Source organism: Malurus melanocephalus, unplaced genomic scaffold (assembly GCF_030028575.1).
Source record: "Malurus melanocephalus ecotype Western Australia unplaced genomic scaffold, MMel_1.1 scaffold_14, whole genome shotgun sequence".
Classification (NCBI taxonomy): Eukaryota; Metazoa; Chordata; class Aves; order Passeriformes; family Maluridae; genus Malurus; species Malurus melanocephalus.
In genome coordinates this window covers 4,129,779-4,148,718 of record NW_026623246.1, presented here as the reverse complement: position 1 = coordinate 4,148,718, position 18,940 = coordinate 4,129,779, and the positions used below count along the sequence as shown (strand labels likewise).

Here is an 18,940-nt window from a genome sequence, read left to right as displayed (position 1 = left end):
GTACGGGTTAATGTTTAGTTTCTCCAGCTGCTTGTGATGCACCGTCCCAGGGCACTGCCTTGGAAKGATGCTTCCAAGAAACTTCACTTTTCACAGGGGAAATAAAACAAGGAATACCTCAAGATGGAAGGGATGATACCTCATTCAGTCACTCAATGGTTTGTCTTTGATTGCTGGTTGTCTAACKTGGAGTTCCAGCAATAAGCTTTTATTAATATAAATTTGAAAGACCACATTATAATAAATATATATGGCCTTAGTCTGGRGAAAATAAAGTCAGGTTTTCTCCTAATGGTTTAACACCCTCAGGCCAACAGCTGAACAGCTAATTGAGACCATTTKGAAAGTTACTAGTGACAAAATACAAATATATAAGCATGCAGCCCTTTATTTTTGTAAAGATCTTTGCTTATCATAGTTCTKTATATTACATTATGGTGTTATACAAATAAATTTATTTACAAAACCATTAGSTATGCAAGTTTCTCACTCTTCTCCTATTTAACTGATATCCATCTTTTTCAACCCTTCCCCATATATATTTTTAAGCATGCATAAAAATTTACTTTGGTGTGGTAAAACTACTCTATGTGCCCAGCCACATACAGTATTTATTTATTTATAGGTATTTATAGATATRTACAAAAGTTTGCCAGTATACAGAACAGTACTGAAGTGTACATTTYAAAATCCACAATGCAATACGTTAATGGGCTACCAGGTCTCAGTAAAATAAAACTGAAGGAAAAAGGGTGGATTTAGCTAAGAAAAAAGTAATCAGCAACTATCTATATGTGTAAAACAATTTATTTTTCTCCTTGGCTGGCAAATTTTTAAATATAATCTGAATGGCAGTGCAATAAGTTGAGTTGCCTCATACACATAAGAGCAGTCTTGTTCTGTTTCTTGTGCAGAGGTTTACTGTCCAGCATACTACTTTCAAATGTACATTACAATAGTATCAAAATGTTTTGGCAAAAAGATCTCGAAAGGAACCATGACATTTGTTGACAAAAATAGAAATCTGTAACAAAGCTAAATAACACCAAAATAAAAGAAAAATACTTTAGTTTCAGTTTTACAGTTGAATATAATCACACTTTAGTATATCTCTGTTCACTTCTAGACCCATAATGAAAAATAGCTTTATACAAAACAACTTAGTAAATTTTTAACCATACAATTCTCCGTGCTCAGTACACCGCTGTGCACACGCAGTCAAGTTCACTCACACACCTTCACACTTTTTGTAAGAGGTGCTGCCTATAGAAAGAAAATGCTCTTTTATCGTTACAACAGCAACAGTTTTCCAAAAAGCTTCACTCTAACCTAGTGTAGTAATTCAGTATTTAGCACGTGATTAGTATTAAGCCTCCAGCAATACAGCGAAATGTTTACATTCCCTGGTTAAAATATTGGCTGCGGATTCTTTGAAAGTGAACAAAAAGCCTTGGTGACCTGGCAGGTGTGCTGTGCTTAGCCTTTAGGATGGCTCCTTGACCGTGGATGGGGCGGACTTGCCGGCATTCCCGTTCTGTGCCTTGTAGCTGTTGAAACTAGGGGTGTGGATTGTCCTGATGCTCTTCATACCTTGGCTCAGAGAGGGAGGGGAGATAGAGGAGGGYGGGGAGGTAGAGGAGGAAGGAGGGAGTGGTCGGCCATTCTGAGTCTGCAGCGAGAACGAGAGGTGGTGACCCTTCCCTGGGTGAGTGGGGCTCTGAAACTTGGAGGAGCCGTTAGAGACAGAGGGGATGAGGGAGGTAGAGTAAGGGATGCGACCTGCCTGGGGACCGAGAAGGGAGGAGGAAGGAATGGAGGTTTTAGTAGGTGGATTAAGAGGGTTAGAGCTGTCACCGCTAGAAGCAGGTGCTGAGCTGCTTTTCCCAGAAGTGGGGGAAAAGGCAGGGATCTTAGAAGCGGGTAGGGTAGGAGAAGTAGCCTTATAGTCCCCACCAGCTTTCTTAGCACTTCCATTAGCCTGCAAATAAAGATGTCAGGAGACAGTTTGTCAGAAAGCTAGTAACACGATAAACCAACAGGACCTGGGGAAACAGCCCTACAGAGGATCAGAACTAACAGTTCGAGGCCTGAGCTAAGTCCTGCAGCCATGGACTGGACCTGGTAGAAAACCCGAAGTGCCCAAGGGAGGGTGCATAGAGACAGAGCCGAGAGAGCGCGGTGAGAAGGCGYGACCTACGTGTTACAGCGCAGGCACTACACCAGCCATGGTTAACGCGTGACAGACGTCCCGCTGGGGTTAACGCGCACCCACCGCCACCTACACACCGCAGGTTAGTGTGTCCAGGGCCTCCTGTAAAGACTCTCTGAACAGAAGCATTCCCAGTTCTCCTAAGGAACCACCACTTTTACCAAATGGAAAGTAAACAGGTAGTTGACGTCTTAAAATTACAGCTGGATAACACAGTTAAAAAAAAAAAAAAAAAAAAAAAAAAAAAAAAAAAAAAAAANCAAAACCAACCAACAAAAAAAAACAAACCCAAAAACCAACCAAAAAAAAAGCAGCAAGTGTTTTATTGCAGACATGCATGCACAAGCATGGTGAAAAGATCAGTACTGTCATGCCCCCAGGATCCAGGACGTCCAGTTAGACCTCAGGCATCCGATATTTGGTATAATCTCAGTCACTTACTGGAGTTTTTAAATAAACAAACAACATGAAATGTCCATCCAAACACCGGGTTTAGGGTAAAACTACCTGTCTGTATTGGCGTGGATCCTGCAGCTTGTGCTGTTTGCCTGATTTCTCCATGCTTCCTTGTCTAGTTTTTGAAGCCATGGGGACTGGCATTCGGCTTGTCTGGGAGCTGGAGCCCTGTGGAAACGAGTGGAGGGGCAGGGAGGGGAGAGAAGAAGGCATGGTCAGTACCTGAGTGCTTGAAGAGAGGACCGCACACCATGCGCCAAAAAAAAAAGCCACAGTACTACATGCAGGGAAAGTTCAGGAGCTTCACACCGCARGTGTTAATTTCCAGAATCAAATGGAGAAAACTGCTCAGCTACTGATCAGCCTGGATTTCATGTCAGTGACGCTTGTCATTTCACACAGCGGATTATTCGACCCAGCTCCCCTGCATTGGCCCATCACCAATCAGCAGCAAGGATTAAAAAAACCCCAAAAACCAATGGTCTATTAGCTGTTAGACACCTCGTGGGGAGCCCCAACAAGCCACCTGAAAGGAAGCAAACAAATCACAAGACCCTYTTGTTTAATGGTGATTATTGCAGATTTTAGAAAGCAGCTGGAGGTTTGATTTCTCGGACTAAGGTACCTTACGTGAAGTGGCTGGGAGTGATGCAGGGGGCTCTACGCCAGCAAGGCTCTCATCCAGCACTACACGCTCTCGGGATGGGGTCTCTGGTACTATGTGGGCAGAGAAGGGGGCAGTGCTTCCCTCAGAGGTGTATGTGTTTTCAGGGATAGGTTTTGGACTCATTTCACTGATGGTGTTTTCCAGCTGCTTTATAGTCTGCTCAAGGCTGTCTAGTGTTCTGTATGTACTCTGTCGAATTTCATCAGTCCTAGACAGGRACACTGCAGCTCCAGAGGGTCCCTCTTGCTTCCCAGAAGGATTTTTATCGCTCTCCTCAAGCTGAGACCTAGTGATTTCAAATCTCTTTGCTTCCTTGTGCTGCTTCAGGGTCCCATCTTCCTCCTCTTCTTCATAGACCACAACCTGCAAGGTCTTCTTCCCYGTCTTGGTTCCTGTCCGTATCGCCTGCGTCAGAGCGGCCAGCTGCTTTTTAGGGAATTTAAACTTAAATTTTTTCTTAGAATCCTGTCTGCTTCCCAACTGATCGGCAGAGTCTGAGTTTGCTTCTGAGTTTAGCCCATAGATCTGACGGTATTTGTGAAAATTTGTCTTTGTGCTTTCCTCCTCTGCAGGAGGTCTGCTTTCTGCAGAGTCAGACTGAAGGTTAAACAGGCATGGCTCCTGGGGACCGTGAGCCGCTGAATGCTCTGTGTTTGCTTTTCCATCATGAGCTATCGGTGACTCTTCCTTCTGCCTCTCAGAGACTTCATGTGCTTCATTTTCTTCCTCCTCCTCYTCTTCTTCTATCTTTTCATCCGTCATCATTTTTTCCAACTCCTCATCGCACTCCTCAAAAATGGTAGAAAGCCGTTTGTACGCTGACCTAATATCCATGGGTTCATCAAAAATGATGATGACGGGTTTTTTGTCCAGGCACACCACCGGCTCCTCGCTGTCTGTGCTCTCAGGGATGCCCTGCTCCGATGCCACATCCTTCCTGGCGTCGATGTTGACCGTCTGCACATCTCCTCCTTTCCGGCTGACTATGTCGTGCACTTCCCCGCTCGAGAGCACCTGGACAGCTGTTTTGGTGATCATGAAGGCGATATTTTCTGTGGGTGGGCTTTCTTCGCTGGGAGAGCCGCCTGGAGAATCCATCTCTTCCATGCTGCTCACGCTGCTTGTTCTGGACACTCTGGGTCTCAGCACARTCTGATTGAAGTTGGCTGCAGAACTTTCTTGCTCCTGTGAGGAAGGCTGAGGCCCTGCAGGCTCCTGGGTGTGCCTCAGGACAGGGGCAACGCTGCTGACGGGGATGTGCTTGCCCGCGCTCTGCACGGCTTCCCCCTGTGGCACGCCCTGCTGAGCGTCTCTCGACAGTCTGTGCTGTGGCTTTTGTTTGCCAGTCTCAACAGCTGGAAAATGTGATCCTAAGATCTCTGGAGYCCCTCTTCGTTTGTCCTCCTCCGGCAAACTGACACCAGACAGGTTTGTGCTCTTATTCTGAAGGTTTTTATTAGAGTAGTCTGTACTGTCTACAAACAAACCCTTGCTAAAGGTAGGACTGTCATTCATTGAAAAGCCAATTTTATTGTCAGCTGTACTGGATGAATCAGAACCCAAATCTTCTTCAGTTTTCCCTTCCCTCTTCTCTTTAGGATGGTCACTATCTGTGAGAGATCCTGTTGTAGCCCCATATACCTAAGGGGGAAAGTTGGATTACTTAGTTATTCAGGGCTTTTACCTTTACAGGACTTTTTTTTTTTTTTTTTTTTTTTTTTTTTTTTTTTTTTTTTTTCCCAACATTAATCTCAGGGGAAGCGCAGACCTTGTGAACTCACCACTCCATTTACTGCTGCAGAGACATGTCTCAAGGTATCATCTGATTCCTGTCTTTCTTCGGGGCAAAATTCCAAATTCTGGCAGAACAGTGCATGATGTTACAGCTCTGTGCTATGCATTAGGCCAGGATAGGACCTTACCTTGTTTTAACAAGGCCTCCAGATTATGCAAAAGCACACTAATTACCTTATTTCCAACATAATGCTCACCTCCCAGTTAAAAAAACCCCAGGTTTTTATAAGATTGAAGTTGAAAGTCTCACAGTATCTGGTTGCATTCTGCTGGGACACATCAAAGGGAGGCTGACATGGAAGGGCTGACAGCAGGGCACTATGGCTTGCTGGCTCTCCAGAGAGCCAAACCTGAGAGTCTGGCTTGCCTTGGAAGGAAGTTTTACACCAGTAAAAGCTGATTTTCAAGTTACATTTTGCTGCTTCTAATGTTGCTCACAACAGTGCTGCTCCGTCACAATTAATATCATTRCAGTCTGAGCACTTCTAAATCTTTGCTGCAGTTTAAAAGTATTTCTTCAGAATTAGTAGTGGCACTCAGTGGTGCCTGTGGAAGTGCAGAATGAAATACTGAACTACATTCATTTACAGCAGAAATGCCAAACACCACACAGAGAGGTCATCCACTAGCTCAAAAGAAGCACGTACATTCCCAGCAACAGAACTTTGGGGGGGAGTTTTTTCTTTATTTGCAAGTGAGGACCTCTGGAAATGCTGTTTCATAACACCAGGCTTTTCTCTGGAGCACTCTAAGTGCTAGTGACAACTTAGGAGAAACACCAATCAGCAGGGTGAAGGACTGACCTGAGGAGACACCATGCCTATGAATGAGTGCGAGAAAAATCTGCAGTCAAAAGACAGCTCACCAAGAAGGAAATTAATTTGGCCTCGAGCACCTGAAGGCAGTGAACCAAAAGCAGTAATGCTGACATTACTTGCTCGAGACTAGAAGCTGACTTAACACACCAGAAGGACACGTTGTACTTCTGTGAGCACTGAGACGTGCAGAGCAGTCAGGAGCAGCGCTCTCCCAACTGAGATGGGTGAGTGAYGGTGCAGAAATCCCCAGGCTGGCTATGCATGCACGCCCCATGCGCATGGAGCTTCTCCAGATATGATTTCTATACCTCATGTGACATTTTCTTAYGCGCTGCTGGAGGATTTTACACAGAAAGTCTTTACTCACAATGGRAACACAGAAGCGAGAAAGCCCGTGATACACCAGAGTCACAGCTCACCTCCACRAAGGATTGTTCAGCAGCAGCAAGGCTGAACAGCTGYTCCTGGACACCCTGGCACCCCTCARATTCCTAAAGGAGGAGGAGCTGTCATGCAGAGCAGCCCCAGAGGGCAGGCTGGCACCGTCTGCATGGAGCCAAACACGGGGATTTGGGATCCCTCGGTCCCGCCTGGCTCAGCGCTCACTGCCCCCCCATCCCGTGTCAGAGCCCCCGGAATCAGGCCAGCTCACTCAATGGCACTTGCTGCCTCTGGATATGCTGGCTGCATATCTTTTTTTAGCAAGTTCCACTTCTCGTTCCAAGCATCCAACCCTCATGGTGTGCTTGTACAATATATCTCATTTTAGGAAATGCTGCTTTTCTACTAAAAAAATAAAAGCACAACAAAACTCATTTCCTCAGCGATTTTATCGTGACCATAATGTTCCATATTTAAAGCCAATAAACACTCTGTCATGTCAGATTACAAAAACAGATCTCATTAACCTTAATTTCCTGGACACTGTGTTACTCAAATAAATATCAGTTTATGGCAATTACTTGGCAGTGCCTTTCAAAGAAACGTTTGCGCTACAGGATCTGCAGTGTCCTGAGCGATGACCCAGAGTTTTATGCAACAATATGATCTTCTCATTCTGACAACAGCAGTAATGAGGATGAATTCACACTTTTTTCCCTCTGTAACAATGTCATACGCTCCACAATAAAGCAGTTTTCCCTTTTCCCCTCATACCCATGAATCTGTACCCTCACCCAGCCAGCTGTTTGCAGCTTTAGACCAGAACTGCTATTTGGGCCGCTCCAACACAAGCCTGTGAATGTCCTGACCTGCAGCATTTGCAGACTCACACAAAATGGCCCAGAAGGTTGAAATGCTGTGCTGAAGAGCTGTGTGTCCTTCCCTTCCATACCCACCTTCATTGCAGACTGGCATTTGTTTGACAAGTTGTCATTGCCTGCACAAACCCCTAAGCTCGGCCGTGATGCAACTCATTATGCTTAAATGTGAAAGAGATGTCTGCAGGGCAGAAATGCTTGTCCTTTCTTGTCCTGCACGTTGGCTGCCTGCTAAGTCAAATCAACTCAATTGGCCASTCCAGTCCATGCACAGCTGTGAAATTTACCCCAACACACGGCACCTCTTCTCAGTCCCATGACTGAATTTTGGGCATTAACTTTCAGCAAAAGGACAAATTGCTCCCATGCACTTTGATTTGAGTCATCCAATAAACTGAGCGGGATTTCTGAATACCTAACAACTATGGGATCAACAAATGAAACAAAGCACAAATTCTTTAAACTGGCTCTAGAGACTGAGAGGAATCAGTATTTCCCCTCAAGCTTAGGAGAGATGCTTCACCATCCATAGCCAGGACAGAAGAGAAAGGATGTTCTAAGTAGTGTGAGCATCTCTGACAGAAACTGATGGATCCTGTTTTGATTTCCCAGAATCATAAAACTTCATGCAACCATTGTACACTTGCTGATGAGACACATAAASTAGTTTAATACAGCGTTCCATATGAGCATTTCTGAGCCATATGGAGATAAAAGGAAGGAAACCGCTGGGCAGTGGTGGTAGGAGGTTAAAGAGAACAGGACGCAAGATGTAAGATTAGTTTTGAAGGAAAGAAGGTTATGCCAAGACCGGGTGGCATGTCTACAATTGCCACATGTTACCTTCTTTTCCTTGTGATGCATTAAAGTCCCAGGCCTTATGTCTTTAACATGTGTGTCATTTCTGGACTGTTCAGCATGACTGTTTGAGTTTACATCCATAAAAGAGCACTTCTGGAAAGCCTAGGAAATAAATACTGCAGGTTATCAGGAGACCAAGAACTTTTACACAGAAATATYTGGAGATGACCAGCTACAAAGAGAGAACTTGTTTTTAAAAGTCACAGCTCAACAATGTTATCCACAAGGTTGTGAGATAATAATAGAGATTTTAGATTATCAGATTACGAGTACCAGGGCATCCCCTCCAGTCTGTCAGGACTGTAACCTCATGCTGACCTCAGTGCTCCCTGTAAGGAAGACAAACTGATTCTGAATTTGCAGATGATGAAGGCACACAGAGGTGCTACAGACTATCCAAACTCAAGTTGGAAGCCCATGATAAACTTAGGGCTTGTGACAGCACCTGCTTCCTAGTGGCTGATAATCATGCAGGAGTTATGTAACTCCACTTCTCCYATACAGAGATTTGTTATTAAAGCTTTAAGCATGGAGATGTGCYTGTGTCACAGCTTTGCTGATGAACCATAAGTTGACAGTCCCCAACACATGGGTTTGTGGATACTGGTATCCCACTATGTGTCCCCCAGGGCACAGCTCCAACTTTTCAGCCATTTGTTTTGCTGTTCTCCTTTCATTTCCTTTGTATTTCTCTATCCAACTGGCTCCCAGATCTGGAGGAGCAAAACTATCACAGCCACTGCCATTGTGCAGGGCAGGCTGCCAGTGTGCCTCACCAGAATTTCTGTAGGCTTCTACTGGCACAWGGCCTGCCCTGGTGAGATATACAAGAAGAACACAGTGAAGAGGGGGAGTGCTCACAGGAGYCAGACACACCGTGACATGAGCTAAGATTAGATTTTTATACCATATATTCGGGAAATTATTTGAATCCTGGCAACACAAGAAATTAACAGCCCTGATTACAGATTAGAATCAGGCCTGTTCTTCAAACACTGTATTCTTCATATGTGTTGCATGTTTATGCAAAATCAGAAAAGTAAGGATAACAAAGAAAATCCAGTGCAAAAAATCAGGATGTAGCCWTTCTTCTGCTTTTCCATTACATCCTAGTTGTATGTTAATAGACTAGAGTACTTCAGATGACATGAAACCAAGAGAAAATACATTCTTGCTCCTTATCATACAGAATATGGACTTTTCCCCAACTTACCCATTTGTGAGACCAGCGATGTGGGTTTGAGGTAAGCATCCTCAAAGTCCTTCAGGCTTCAGTGTCAAAAAAGCTTTTTCCCTTTGGTATTTTTTTATCACCTTTGCTCTGAAATATCTGTAACAGTCTCCAAATAGTTTGTGCTATAACCACTGATTATGATGATGCCTTTTCCTGCTACATTAAAAATCTTCACATTGTACTCAAGTCTCTTCTGAACTTTCATATTCTTACCAGGCTTTTCAAATGGGGGATACATGGCTAGTCATGGATGCAGAAGCACAGTGTGGATCTCACTGATCCTGTACATAGAGATAAAAWCACTCCACGTTCTCACATCTACACCTGAAGCAGACACAATTTTGTGGCAACAGCAAAAATTSACCTGGGAGCTCCTGTCAACTTGTTACTGCAAATCCTGTTTCTTTCCAAGACATGCAGTTGTAGCCTGGCCTAGGTGTTGCTGTTCTCCAGGTGGACTTTTTTGTTCATTAAGTGACTGCTGCCATCCCTCTGCCCTCATAGTTCACAGATCTGAATTAGGATGATTTACACAGTAAGGATTTTAATYGTATTTCCAGGCTCTTGATGAAAATACAGAGAGAGACACTGGGCCTGTTGCTGCACCTTATGAGACCTGCTATGAACACCTGCATCGAGGTCAGCTCTCAAATATGGTGTGTTAGGGCTGGTTTTTTGGTGTACTCTGGGGTGCCAGATTTTTATTAGAATGTTGTGTGATGTTTSATCAAATGCCTTACTAAAATGTTTATGAGTATAAAATTCAGTTTAAGCAGTCAAACCCATTACCTGATCAAAGGGTGTTGTTTGCTTTGACAGCTCTGCTCCATTACCTTGTGCTTACGAGCGCATAACTGTTTATGTCTGTCCTTTAGTTCTGCAATGATGGGATCCTAGATCTCATTTTCCATGTTTCTGCCTATGACTGATATCAGACTAARAGCCTGTAGGTCTTAGATCAGGCAATTTGCCCTTTCTAAACACCATACTCTGTTAAACTGCTAAAATATACCTGGTATTTGGTATTGGTTTAAAATKAGTATTGCTAGTCCCCCAAAACTTGCATTTAAACCCCCATTCATTCCCTGCTGAGTAACCATGCCTATTCTCCTCCTTTGCTCCCCTCAGCCCCCGTTTTCCAGACCACAACCTCCACTTCATTCCCAGCTGCAAGGCAGAGGGTTGCTTCCCTAGAGACAGAGATGCTGTCACAGCTTCTGTRTCCCCAGCTCTYCTGTCTCACTGGCCATCAGCACACGGAGCAGGGACAAGGACAAACTGCTGCCCTCAGTCCCTGCAGACCAGCACTGGAGGGTGAGAGCTGAGGGAAGGGGCAGCTACTGCTCAGTGCCCTTGTCCTGTGCTCCAAACCCTCCCTGGGCAGTGCCCAGCCCAYCTGGCAGGTGGACAGCAGGGATCACCTCATGTTGTGACAGCACTCYAGATCACCAAAAGTTATACCCAGTGACGCTGATCCACATCTCCTTTCCTCATGTGGACACARCAGGGGACAGAGGGTGCCCCTGGGAAGCTGGAGCTCACTGATGGTGGCAGGAATAGTTGGCATTTACTGCAGCATCGCCATGACCAAAGTAAACTGTCCTGTCAAGCCAAGGACCAGCAAGAGAGCCCTTCCCTATGCCCCTGGCAATGTTCCAGTTCCACCACAGGGATGGGGCAATATCTCGGTGTTCAAACATTCCAGGGAAACTCTGCCCCYCAGGAGCAGACCCACTTATTCTCTGTGCCCACCAAACTCAACAGAGATGACGGGCTCTCAGCACCTTGCCAGTCTGGTACCAGGTGAGCAACACCAGGCCAGGGACAACCACACCCAATGCACCCCAATATYTCGCTTGTCCCATCTGCATGTGCAGACTTCTCCAGTGGCAGCTACTGCATTCTYGACCACTCTCTCAGCTCCAGACCTCTTGAACAAAATTTGTTAGTACTTCCAAAAAGTGTACCACTCAGTGCAAAAAAGTGGTGCCAGGTGAGGCTAGCAGACTTAATTTCCTTCATGTTCTGAGCTAGAAATTGCACTRAGGCCCTAGAAGTGATGCGGGGCACAGGTGTCCTCTTGTACAATCCCAAAGGCATACCTGTAATTCTGCCATTATTTTATCTCCTTCCTCTTCCTCTTCATCTTTTGCAGCTGGTACTACAGCATGCCCTGTGCTCCGAGACAATGCCTGATCCTCTTTAGGGGCTTTGGGTTGTGCAATTTGCCCAGCATCTTCACTGCATTCCTACAAGGGGATAAGAAAGCACAGATAACACAGCTGAACCATCCTGGTGCAAAGCAAACACCAAAAATTCAACACTACTGAAATTCCCCTCTTGCAATCCCCCTTCCTGCTATTTCAACAGTTCAAAAGCAACCAATACTGCTGATGTGATTATATGTATGTGCACAGATTAAAAAGCTTCCTAAGCTGGACTTCCCTCCAGTTCCTTCCCCAGAACAGATGGGGAAAACAAGCCCAAAGAAACTAATTTGCRACATTTCTGTAAAAACACTCTCAAATCTGAGCTGATCTTCCCCATCTGTTTAAGGCATGCTTCTTTTTTTTTAATTTTTTTTTTTTATTTTTAATCTTCTTACTGCTCTAAATGAAAGCAGCCTGTGACTTGCCTTCTGCATTGTTAGGAGATAAGAGCAGCAAGTCTCCTGTAAACAGAACTGATCAAATCTTACTTGTTCATTTGGCCTGCCACAAGTGCACCCTGGTAAGCAGTTGCAGTAGCTCCCCAGGAATTAGCTCTGCCTCAATTTGTTTTGTGGTTTTTAAGCCCAAGCCTGTGTCTTGTCTCTATGCCAACCTCTCATCAAGAGCCTGGCTGCCCAGAGTGTGAACCATCTCACCTTGACAGCAGCAGCCTCTTTTCTGGCTGTATAGATGACATCTCCTGAYCTGGTCGTGGTCAGCCCTGACCCTGGCAGGTAACTGCGCCGCGGAGGCGGAGGAGGTGGGGACTTGGTCAGCTTGTCATTGTCCTGTTCTCCATCAGCAGCTTCCTCTGCAGGCAAACATAGCAGCACACAGTAAGCACGGGTGAAGGAGAGGAAAATAGTGTTTGCAYACCTGTCTTGATTGGAAAGGACAAAATGTCTTGAAAGGTCCTGTTGCTGAATACACAAACAGAAACACATTTGGTATTCAGGGGTAACTGCCTCGAATGAAACAGTGCTGTACTTGCACAGCAAAACTGGATCACTGCACCCAGAGATTTTCAGCAAAACTCCTGTCCTCCAGACACTGTGGCTGGGTGTCAGCCTTAGGTGCACAAATGGGAAAGCAGAACACACGTGTAAAGAAGCATGGAAGGTGCAGGCTGTGGGTACCCAGTCACAGATGGTGCCCTCAGTCTCCTTTGACAGGAAGGCCACTGACATGGAATCCAGTGAGACACCAACCTGGGGGCTTCTCCTTGTTCTCAGCAATTCTGAAGCAACCAGAACACGTTTCTGCTTTGCYTGGGAGGTGCTGCTGGCAAGGTGCAAGCAGCTGAAGGGTTCTGTCCATCCCATAGTTGGAYACAACTGGCTAAGCTCACACAAAGGCTGCATGAAAATGTGAGCAGTACTCTAGAGTTKCCACCTTTGCATTTCAGTGGGTCCTCTCAACTCTGAGCAGGGCAGGGGATCACCAGGGACAACTGTACTTGCTCCTCTTCTAAGGGAGCATTTATTTTCACTTAACTTGCTGTAATTCCAGGAATGCACAGTTTTGCCTTTGAATTATCATGCAAGAGCCCCCTATATATTTTGCTAACCCAAGAAGATTCAAACACCAAATGCAAAGGCCAAGCAGAGCCAGCCCTTGCTTTCTGAGGAGTCTTCCTAGAGAAGACCAGTTTGAGAAACTGGCATTGTCCCTGAGGATACTTCCCCATCAYTGCTATTTCCTCCTCCTCATGTCCCTGGACAGCATTATTTCCAGAAGCAGCATTACCCTGCTCATGACCTGTCCCTGTGTGTTTCTGGTTACAGGCTAAGCAYCATAAATATGGCAACAGCCACTGTTTTCACACTGCTGTTTACAATGTTTGTTTTCAAGAGCAAAAGAACGACCTTCCTGCAGCTACTCAGCATTATATAAACAGCTGGAATAAATATAATCCAGAAAGCTAAAACGTCCTTCTTTTGGGATTACCCAGCTGTTTAGGGCTAAGTGTTCCCTCTGGGCAAAATATTGCATAACTGCCAATTCCTGGGGCTCTGTCAGGCTCCTCCAGCACTCCAGCTGGCCCTGGGGACTGCATGGAGCCCTTATCTGACCCAGACTCATCTTTGACTCCTTAGTTCAAATGTTCTTTGAAGCTGCTTAAGCTTAAAGAAATGTTTCGTTGTATTATCTCYCTCCCTGGTTATCTGGCACTCACTTGCAGGATTGCAAGAAGAGTGAATTTCCAGATTCACTTTACATTAGACCACTTCTTTGCTCAATACACACCACTCCATTTTTAATTACATCAGATGTGCTTCTGCTGTAAAATCAGAGTAATTCTCTAAGATGGTGTTTAGCAGACTGTGACGTAGGGCCTTTGCAAATCCCYACCCCTTTTAATGAGCACAACCCATTACCCTCAAACTGGTAGTGATTCTGACAGCAAGACTTCCAAGTTTTTCTCCCACTTAATGAGAGCAAGGTTGGATGAGAGACACAGAAGGCACAAAAATATTATTCCTACCATCTCATTTACATCTCTGAGACACTCATCCATCTGCATCTTCAAAATGGGAAATAAAAAGGAGGAACACAGGGAAGAAATATTGTCACTAAGTGTGGTAGGTGCATTGGTTATCAAAATGCTAATCCCCCTCACATCCCTTAGCTGGAGTTATTTAGTAGAAGTTGTGATCGGGTTTGCTGATGGTCAGTGCAGTGACTCTGGGCTAATCATAAAACTTAAAAGCTGGATTTCTATTTTATTTACTAAACAATTATATATTCCCAATATAAATGGGAAGGGGGAAAAATGGAGGAAGAAAATTGTGAGGAAGGTTTTATTCTGTCTTTTTTTTCCTGGCATATTTAAAGAGGGGTAAAAATGAACAAGTTTAACTCACTAAGCCTGAGAATGCCCATGAACAAAACCTACACTTTTATGGAACCTTTTTTGGTGCCAAAAGGCTCAGCACTTCTGTGAACAAAATGGGAGTTGTTTGTCACCAGCTGTTTCACTAAACTGCAGCATTTTTCAAAAGGCACGGATAGACTGGAATTAATTGCTCCCACCAYAGAGACTTCCACTTCTACCAAAATAAATCCAAAAGGTTTCAAAATAATAATGCCTGCCTTGTGGCAGTCTCTGCAGTCAGATAAACTCTCTTTAATGGAAGCTACTGATCACTCATCACTTGCAAAAATCAGGGCATTCTCACATATGAAGGCAAAAAAAGAGATGAAGGAGACCAATTTCTACCCCACATGATAGAAACAATCTCCGAATTTTTCACTGAACAATCTTGATGTAAAGATGAGTTAGAGTCAAGACGTTAAAGAAATATTTACAGAGTCATCTGAAAGACTGTATAAAGTGTATCATTTTATTTTGCTTTGTGCTCTGCAGAGAAAGAAAAAAAGAGTTCACTGGGCAAGGYTCTGTGTGGAGAATGGATAAGACAGCATAATCTGCAACATGACCTGTCTGGGTTCTGCAGTTGAGCCAAGAGAGGGATCTGCTAATTTATGGCCAACATGTATTGTGGTTGGTAGATAGGTGGTCTGTCTTTTCTTGTGATTCTCAGTTTTCAGGTCTGCTGGTACTGAACTTTCCATCCTCAGTCATAGAAGAGCTGAGTGGTATGTGAGACATTTAATCAGATATTAAAGAGAAGTTTTGCTGTTCCCCTACTTATGTTACTTTTACAGGACTCATTATGCACAACAGAAGGCAAATGTCTCAATCTCATCACTTGTTTTTAATCTGCTGGCTGCACACTGTGCAAAGTTGTGTTCTAGAAGAGGATTAGCTAACTGTGCSACTTACAAAACTTCTCAGTTACTGTGCTCTGCACTTTTTAAGATGTCACAGCTCACTGCTCCCATATGGTACTTATTTTCACTGGCTTCTTCTATTTATGCCACATATTATACAAGCTAATGGTGTTGATAGCCAGTAATCTCACTGAACGGTGCCAGAATTCTAAAATTATTTTATGAGGTTCACCAGAATTTATTTTAAACATGTATGTTGTGAAACATCCAAGAAGCCACAACTTGGCAGTGTCAAAGGTACAYCCAGAACAAAATGCTGGATTTGAAAAACACTCCTCCCCAAATCTATATGAATTTGTCTACACGAGCCCTAGGGCACCGTTTTTCAGTTTTTTATTACGCTGGCATGCCAACACCTTGAGTGCAGCATGAGCTCTGACCTCCACAGCTYCAGGAGGACACAGAGGAGTTAAACAAGGGTAATTCAATCTAGCCTGGGGAGGGAGAGCTGGCCTGGATGGAGGGACCAGAAAGGCAGAAAGTTCTYTCTTTGAAATCTGTGGGGCAGGCTGAGAGCTCCAGGATATGATAAAGGTTTATCCACTGCCTCCATGATTTTATAAAGGAAATGAATAGCTGTTGTTTGCCAAATTGCAGCATATTAGAATTTGTGGGAACTCAGTGAAGCTGCTAAGATACCAGTTTAAAACAGATGAAGGAAAGCTCCTTCACAAGATGGGAGCTTGCTGCCACAGCAAGGGGATGCAAATTGCATAAACAAGGATAGAGGAACTACTGCATAAAAGTTCCATAACGGATATGAAAAGGAGACGATTGGGATATTCCCTTGAAAATCACTTGGGGGTGTGGGCAGAAGGCAGCCAGGTTCTGTGCTCCCCACACAGTGTCTCCACTTGCCTGTCAGACACTGAGCCAGACTGGCTCCTGCACATGTAGCTGGGCAAGAATTTTACAGCTGAATCTGTCTGGCTAATGGGACAAATACAAGGTTTGGCTGAACCATCTTCTTTGCTCCTTGGATTTTAAATAAATTCAGACATGGATTTGTATGTTAAATTGTGAAAGAAATAGGGCTGAAAAAACATCTCACCATCTTGCTACCACCAAGTCACTCTACCTATATAATTCCAGTTCAGTGCTAGTCTAAGCCATTTACCCAGTAATGGGGATCTTGCATCCTCCTCATTGCCTCATGAAGCTTCAGAGCTTCACTTCCCTTATCTTCATGAGGATTTTTCCTAATCACCTAACCTGGATCTTGCAGCTTGCAACTTCCAACATTGTGCTCTATTCACACACAGCAAATTATTCTTTTTTTTTAAAGCAGATTTTTGTATATTTGGAGATTATTTTGTCCTTCGTCAAGATCACAGAAATCTATAAACTGAAAACATTCTAGAAAGTCAGAAAAATAACCTCTCCTTTCCAGACATGYGATTCTTAAGCCCCATTTACTCTAGCAAACCTTACCTGAGACTTCTAGCTTTTCTGCTGCATCCCCTTTAGGCAGGGTTGCTGGCTGGGGAGGCATCTCCAGGTTTGGAATTGACTTCATTATATTKGCCTGGGCCTCTTCCAAGAGCTTTTCAAATTCCTTTCCATTATAGTGATCRAGATTTTGTCTTTTCTCTTCCCATTTCTTTTCAGCTTTCTAGACAAAACCAGCAAAGCATCTATTTATTTTTCAGATTTCCACTGTGATCAATTACTTAAAAATAAAATCCATGTGTAAACATTACWGGTCAGTATGCACAGGCTCATCCAGTTCTAGTGATTAACTAAAGGMAATACATGAACAGTAATTGTGCACTGCTCTGACTTGTATTGTGCTGGATTTGGCACAAACACATGACARAGTGATAGTGGCCACTGCTCACTAAAGGAACAAAGGCAAAATTTAAATCTGTGTCTTTACCTTACCATATCATACAGGTGATTAAGGTGSATGTCTGTCATAAGACACAACAGTTCACCAACAGTTCAATATCACACAGATATTGAGAAAACCCACAGGTTTTCTCAATATCTCTGTGTGAAACCACTGGAGCTTCATACTCTTTCACTTTTACTTCTCCATAATAAGGGATATGGAGATGTAAAGAGTGAATGAAATCCACTGATGCAAGTGTTGCCAGAGAATGATATGCTATCAGTCAAAAATAAGGTATTTCAAAATTTCTAAAATAGAACCGTAATTTTTTTTCCAATGAAGATAACTTTAAAAACCACAGTTACCTAATTTTGATTACATGTAATTTTTCTGTTGCATTTAAAATCATAGAATAGTTTGGGATATAAGGGACCTTTACAGGTCATCTAGTTCAACACTTCTGCAATGAGCAGGGGCAAAATCAGAGGGTTTCTTCAGAAGTAAAGTGTAATTAGTGGTTAAACACATAAATCCCCGGAATGCATTTGAAAAGTCCCACCTGCAGCCTCAAGAGTGAGGCTGGGAGCTCAGACCCAAAGAGAGGACAGCTGGTTGAGTAGAATACCCCGTACCTCAATTGACACAGCTCGATTTCTGGTACTTGCACTGTGAATTTCCTCAATGAAAAGGCTCTGCATGGTGGTGCCATTGACAGAGCCCTGCGGTGCCGGGGTGCCTTGTGTGGGCTGGGACGCTGCCGTGGGCTCTTGCAGCGGGGCTGGCGGGGTGGCCGAGGGGTGGCCACCTTCGCTGTGACCGCCTGCAGAGGGGGAGCCCTGGCCGTGGTTGAGCAGGGCTGAGGAGTGCTGGGACTGATGGATGACAACGGGCGAGCTCTGCACGTGGTGCACGGTCAGGGCTGAGAACGGGAGCACTTCGGACTTAACTGATGACACCAGCGCCTCGGACGGGACCGCCGGCACGTTTGGCTGTGTCTGTCCCTGCGTGCCCTTGTGCTCCTCCTGGYTCTTCAGAGTGTCAGCTGCAGGGGACTTCTCCATAGCAGAGTATGGCACGGCTTGGGATGGATCCACACCCCTCAGCAGTCCTTCTGTAACATGCCTGCCCAGCCAAATTGAACACATGGTTAGTGCACAGGCCAGTCGTGAGCAACGTGTGAACATAAACTCTTGCAACGAAAAAGTACCTCCATCAAAACAATCCAAATGGTGGGGATTTACTATCTGATGCTCTCAGCTGTGTGATTTTATAGCTTTCTCTCAGAGTCACGGGCTCAGAACTTCAAAGAGGCTACTCTARTTCAGATGGTTCTGCCTGCTAAAGYGTTTACAAAACTTCACTGATGTTCTGGCAGTTTCTGACCAAGCCACGAGTTACAGTGGGTTGATTTTAGAGTGAGAATGGAGATCAGTTGATTAAACTATMTACAGTGTTATCTAGCTAAACAAGACGTTCCTGGACTATCGGCACAGAGAAGTGAAGCTGTACATAATGAGAGGTAGCAGTCTGGCACCTCGCCAAAACAGAGCYTTCAAATGAGGGCTCTGTCTCAAATGATACTTCCCAAAGGTATTGCCTGTCAAGAGTGTGGGGTAGGATGAGCTGAGGATGTAAAAAAGCAACTATTTCTGGCAGCTAGCTGTGAAATGTCTGAGCTTCTGAGTCTAGCAAGCTATTCAAATGCCATCAATTTTCTCATTATTGAAACAGACTTTATGAGGCTTAATATGCAATTTGCTGAAAAGAAATATTTTGGTAAATCTTTGCCTTGGAGCTTTGCATAGC

General features: G+C 44.3%; 1 protein-coding gene across 16 annotated transcripts in view; it reads right to left on the bottom strand.

Moving 5' to 3' along the window:
• Positions 1-247: 247 nt before the first annotated feature.
• Positions 248-18,940, bottom strand: part of KIAA1217 (KIAA1217 ortholog) — a 332,780-nt gene continuing 314,087 nt past the window's right edge. For 9 of the 16 annotated variants that reach the window (XM_057383857.1, XM_057383895.1, XM_057383827.1 and 6 more), the window contains 8 exons: positions 17,767-18,256; positions 16,735-16,915; positions 12,165-12,319; positions 11,401-11,547; positions 8,047-8,166; positions 3,291-4,973; positions 2,717-2,833; positions 253-1,978 (listed from right to left, as the gene is read on the bottom strand). In XM_057383857.1, the coding sequence (XP_057239840.1) occupies positions 1,484-1,978; positions 2,717-2,833; positions 3,291-4,973; positions 8,047-8,166; positions 11,401-11,547; positions 12,165-12,319; positions 16,735-16,915; positions 17,767-18,256 (3,388 nt within the window). In that variant the 3' untranslated portion in view covers positions 253-1,483. Of the gene's footprint in view, positions 1,979-2,716; positions 2,834-3,290; positions 4,974-5,113; positions 5,192-8,046; positions 8,167-11,400; positions 11,548-12,164; positions 12,320-16,734; positions 16,916-17,766; positions 18,257-18,940 lie in introns of all 16 variants that reach the window. The other 7 variants (XM_057383945.1, XM_057383849.1, XM_057383866.1 and 4 more) reach the window with 7 other exon arrangements.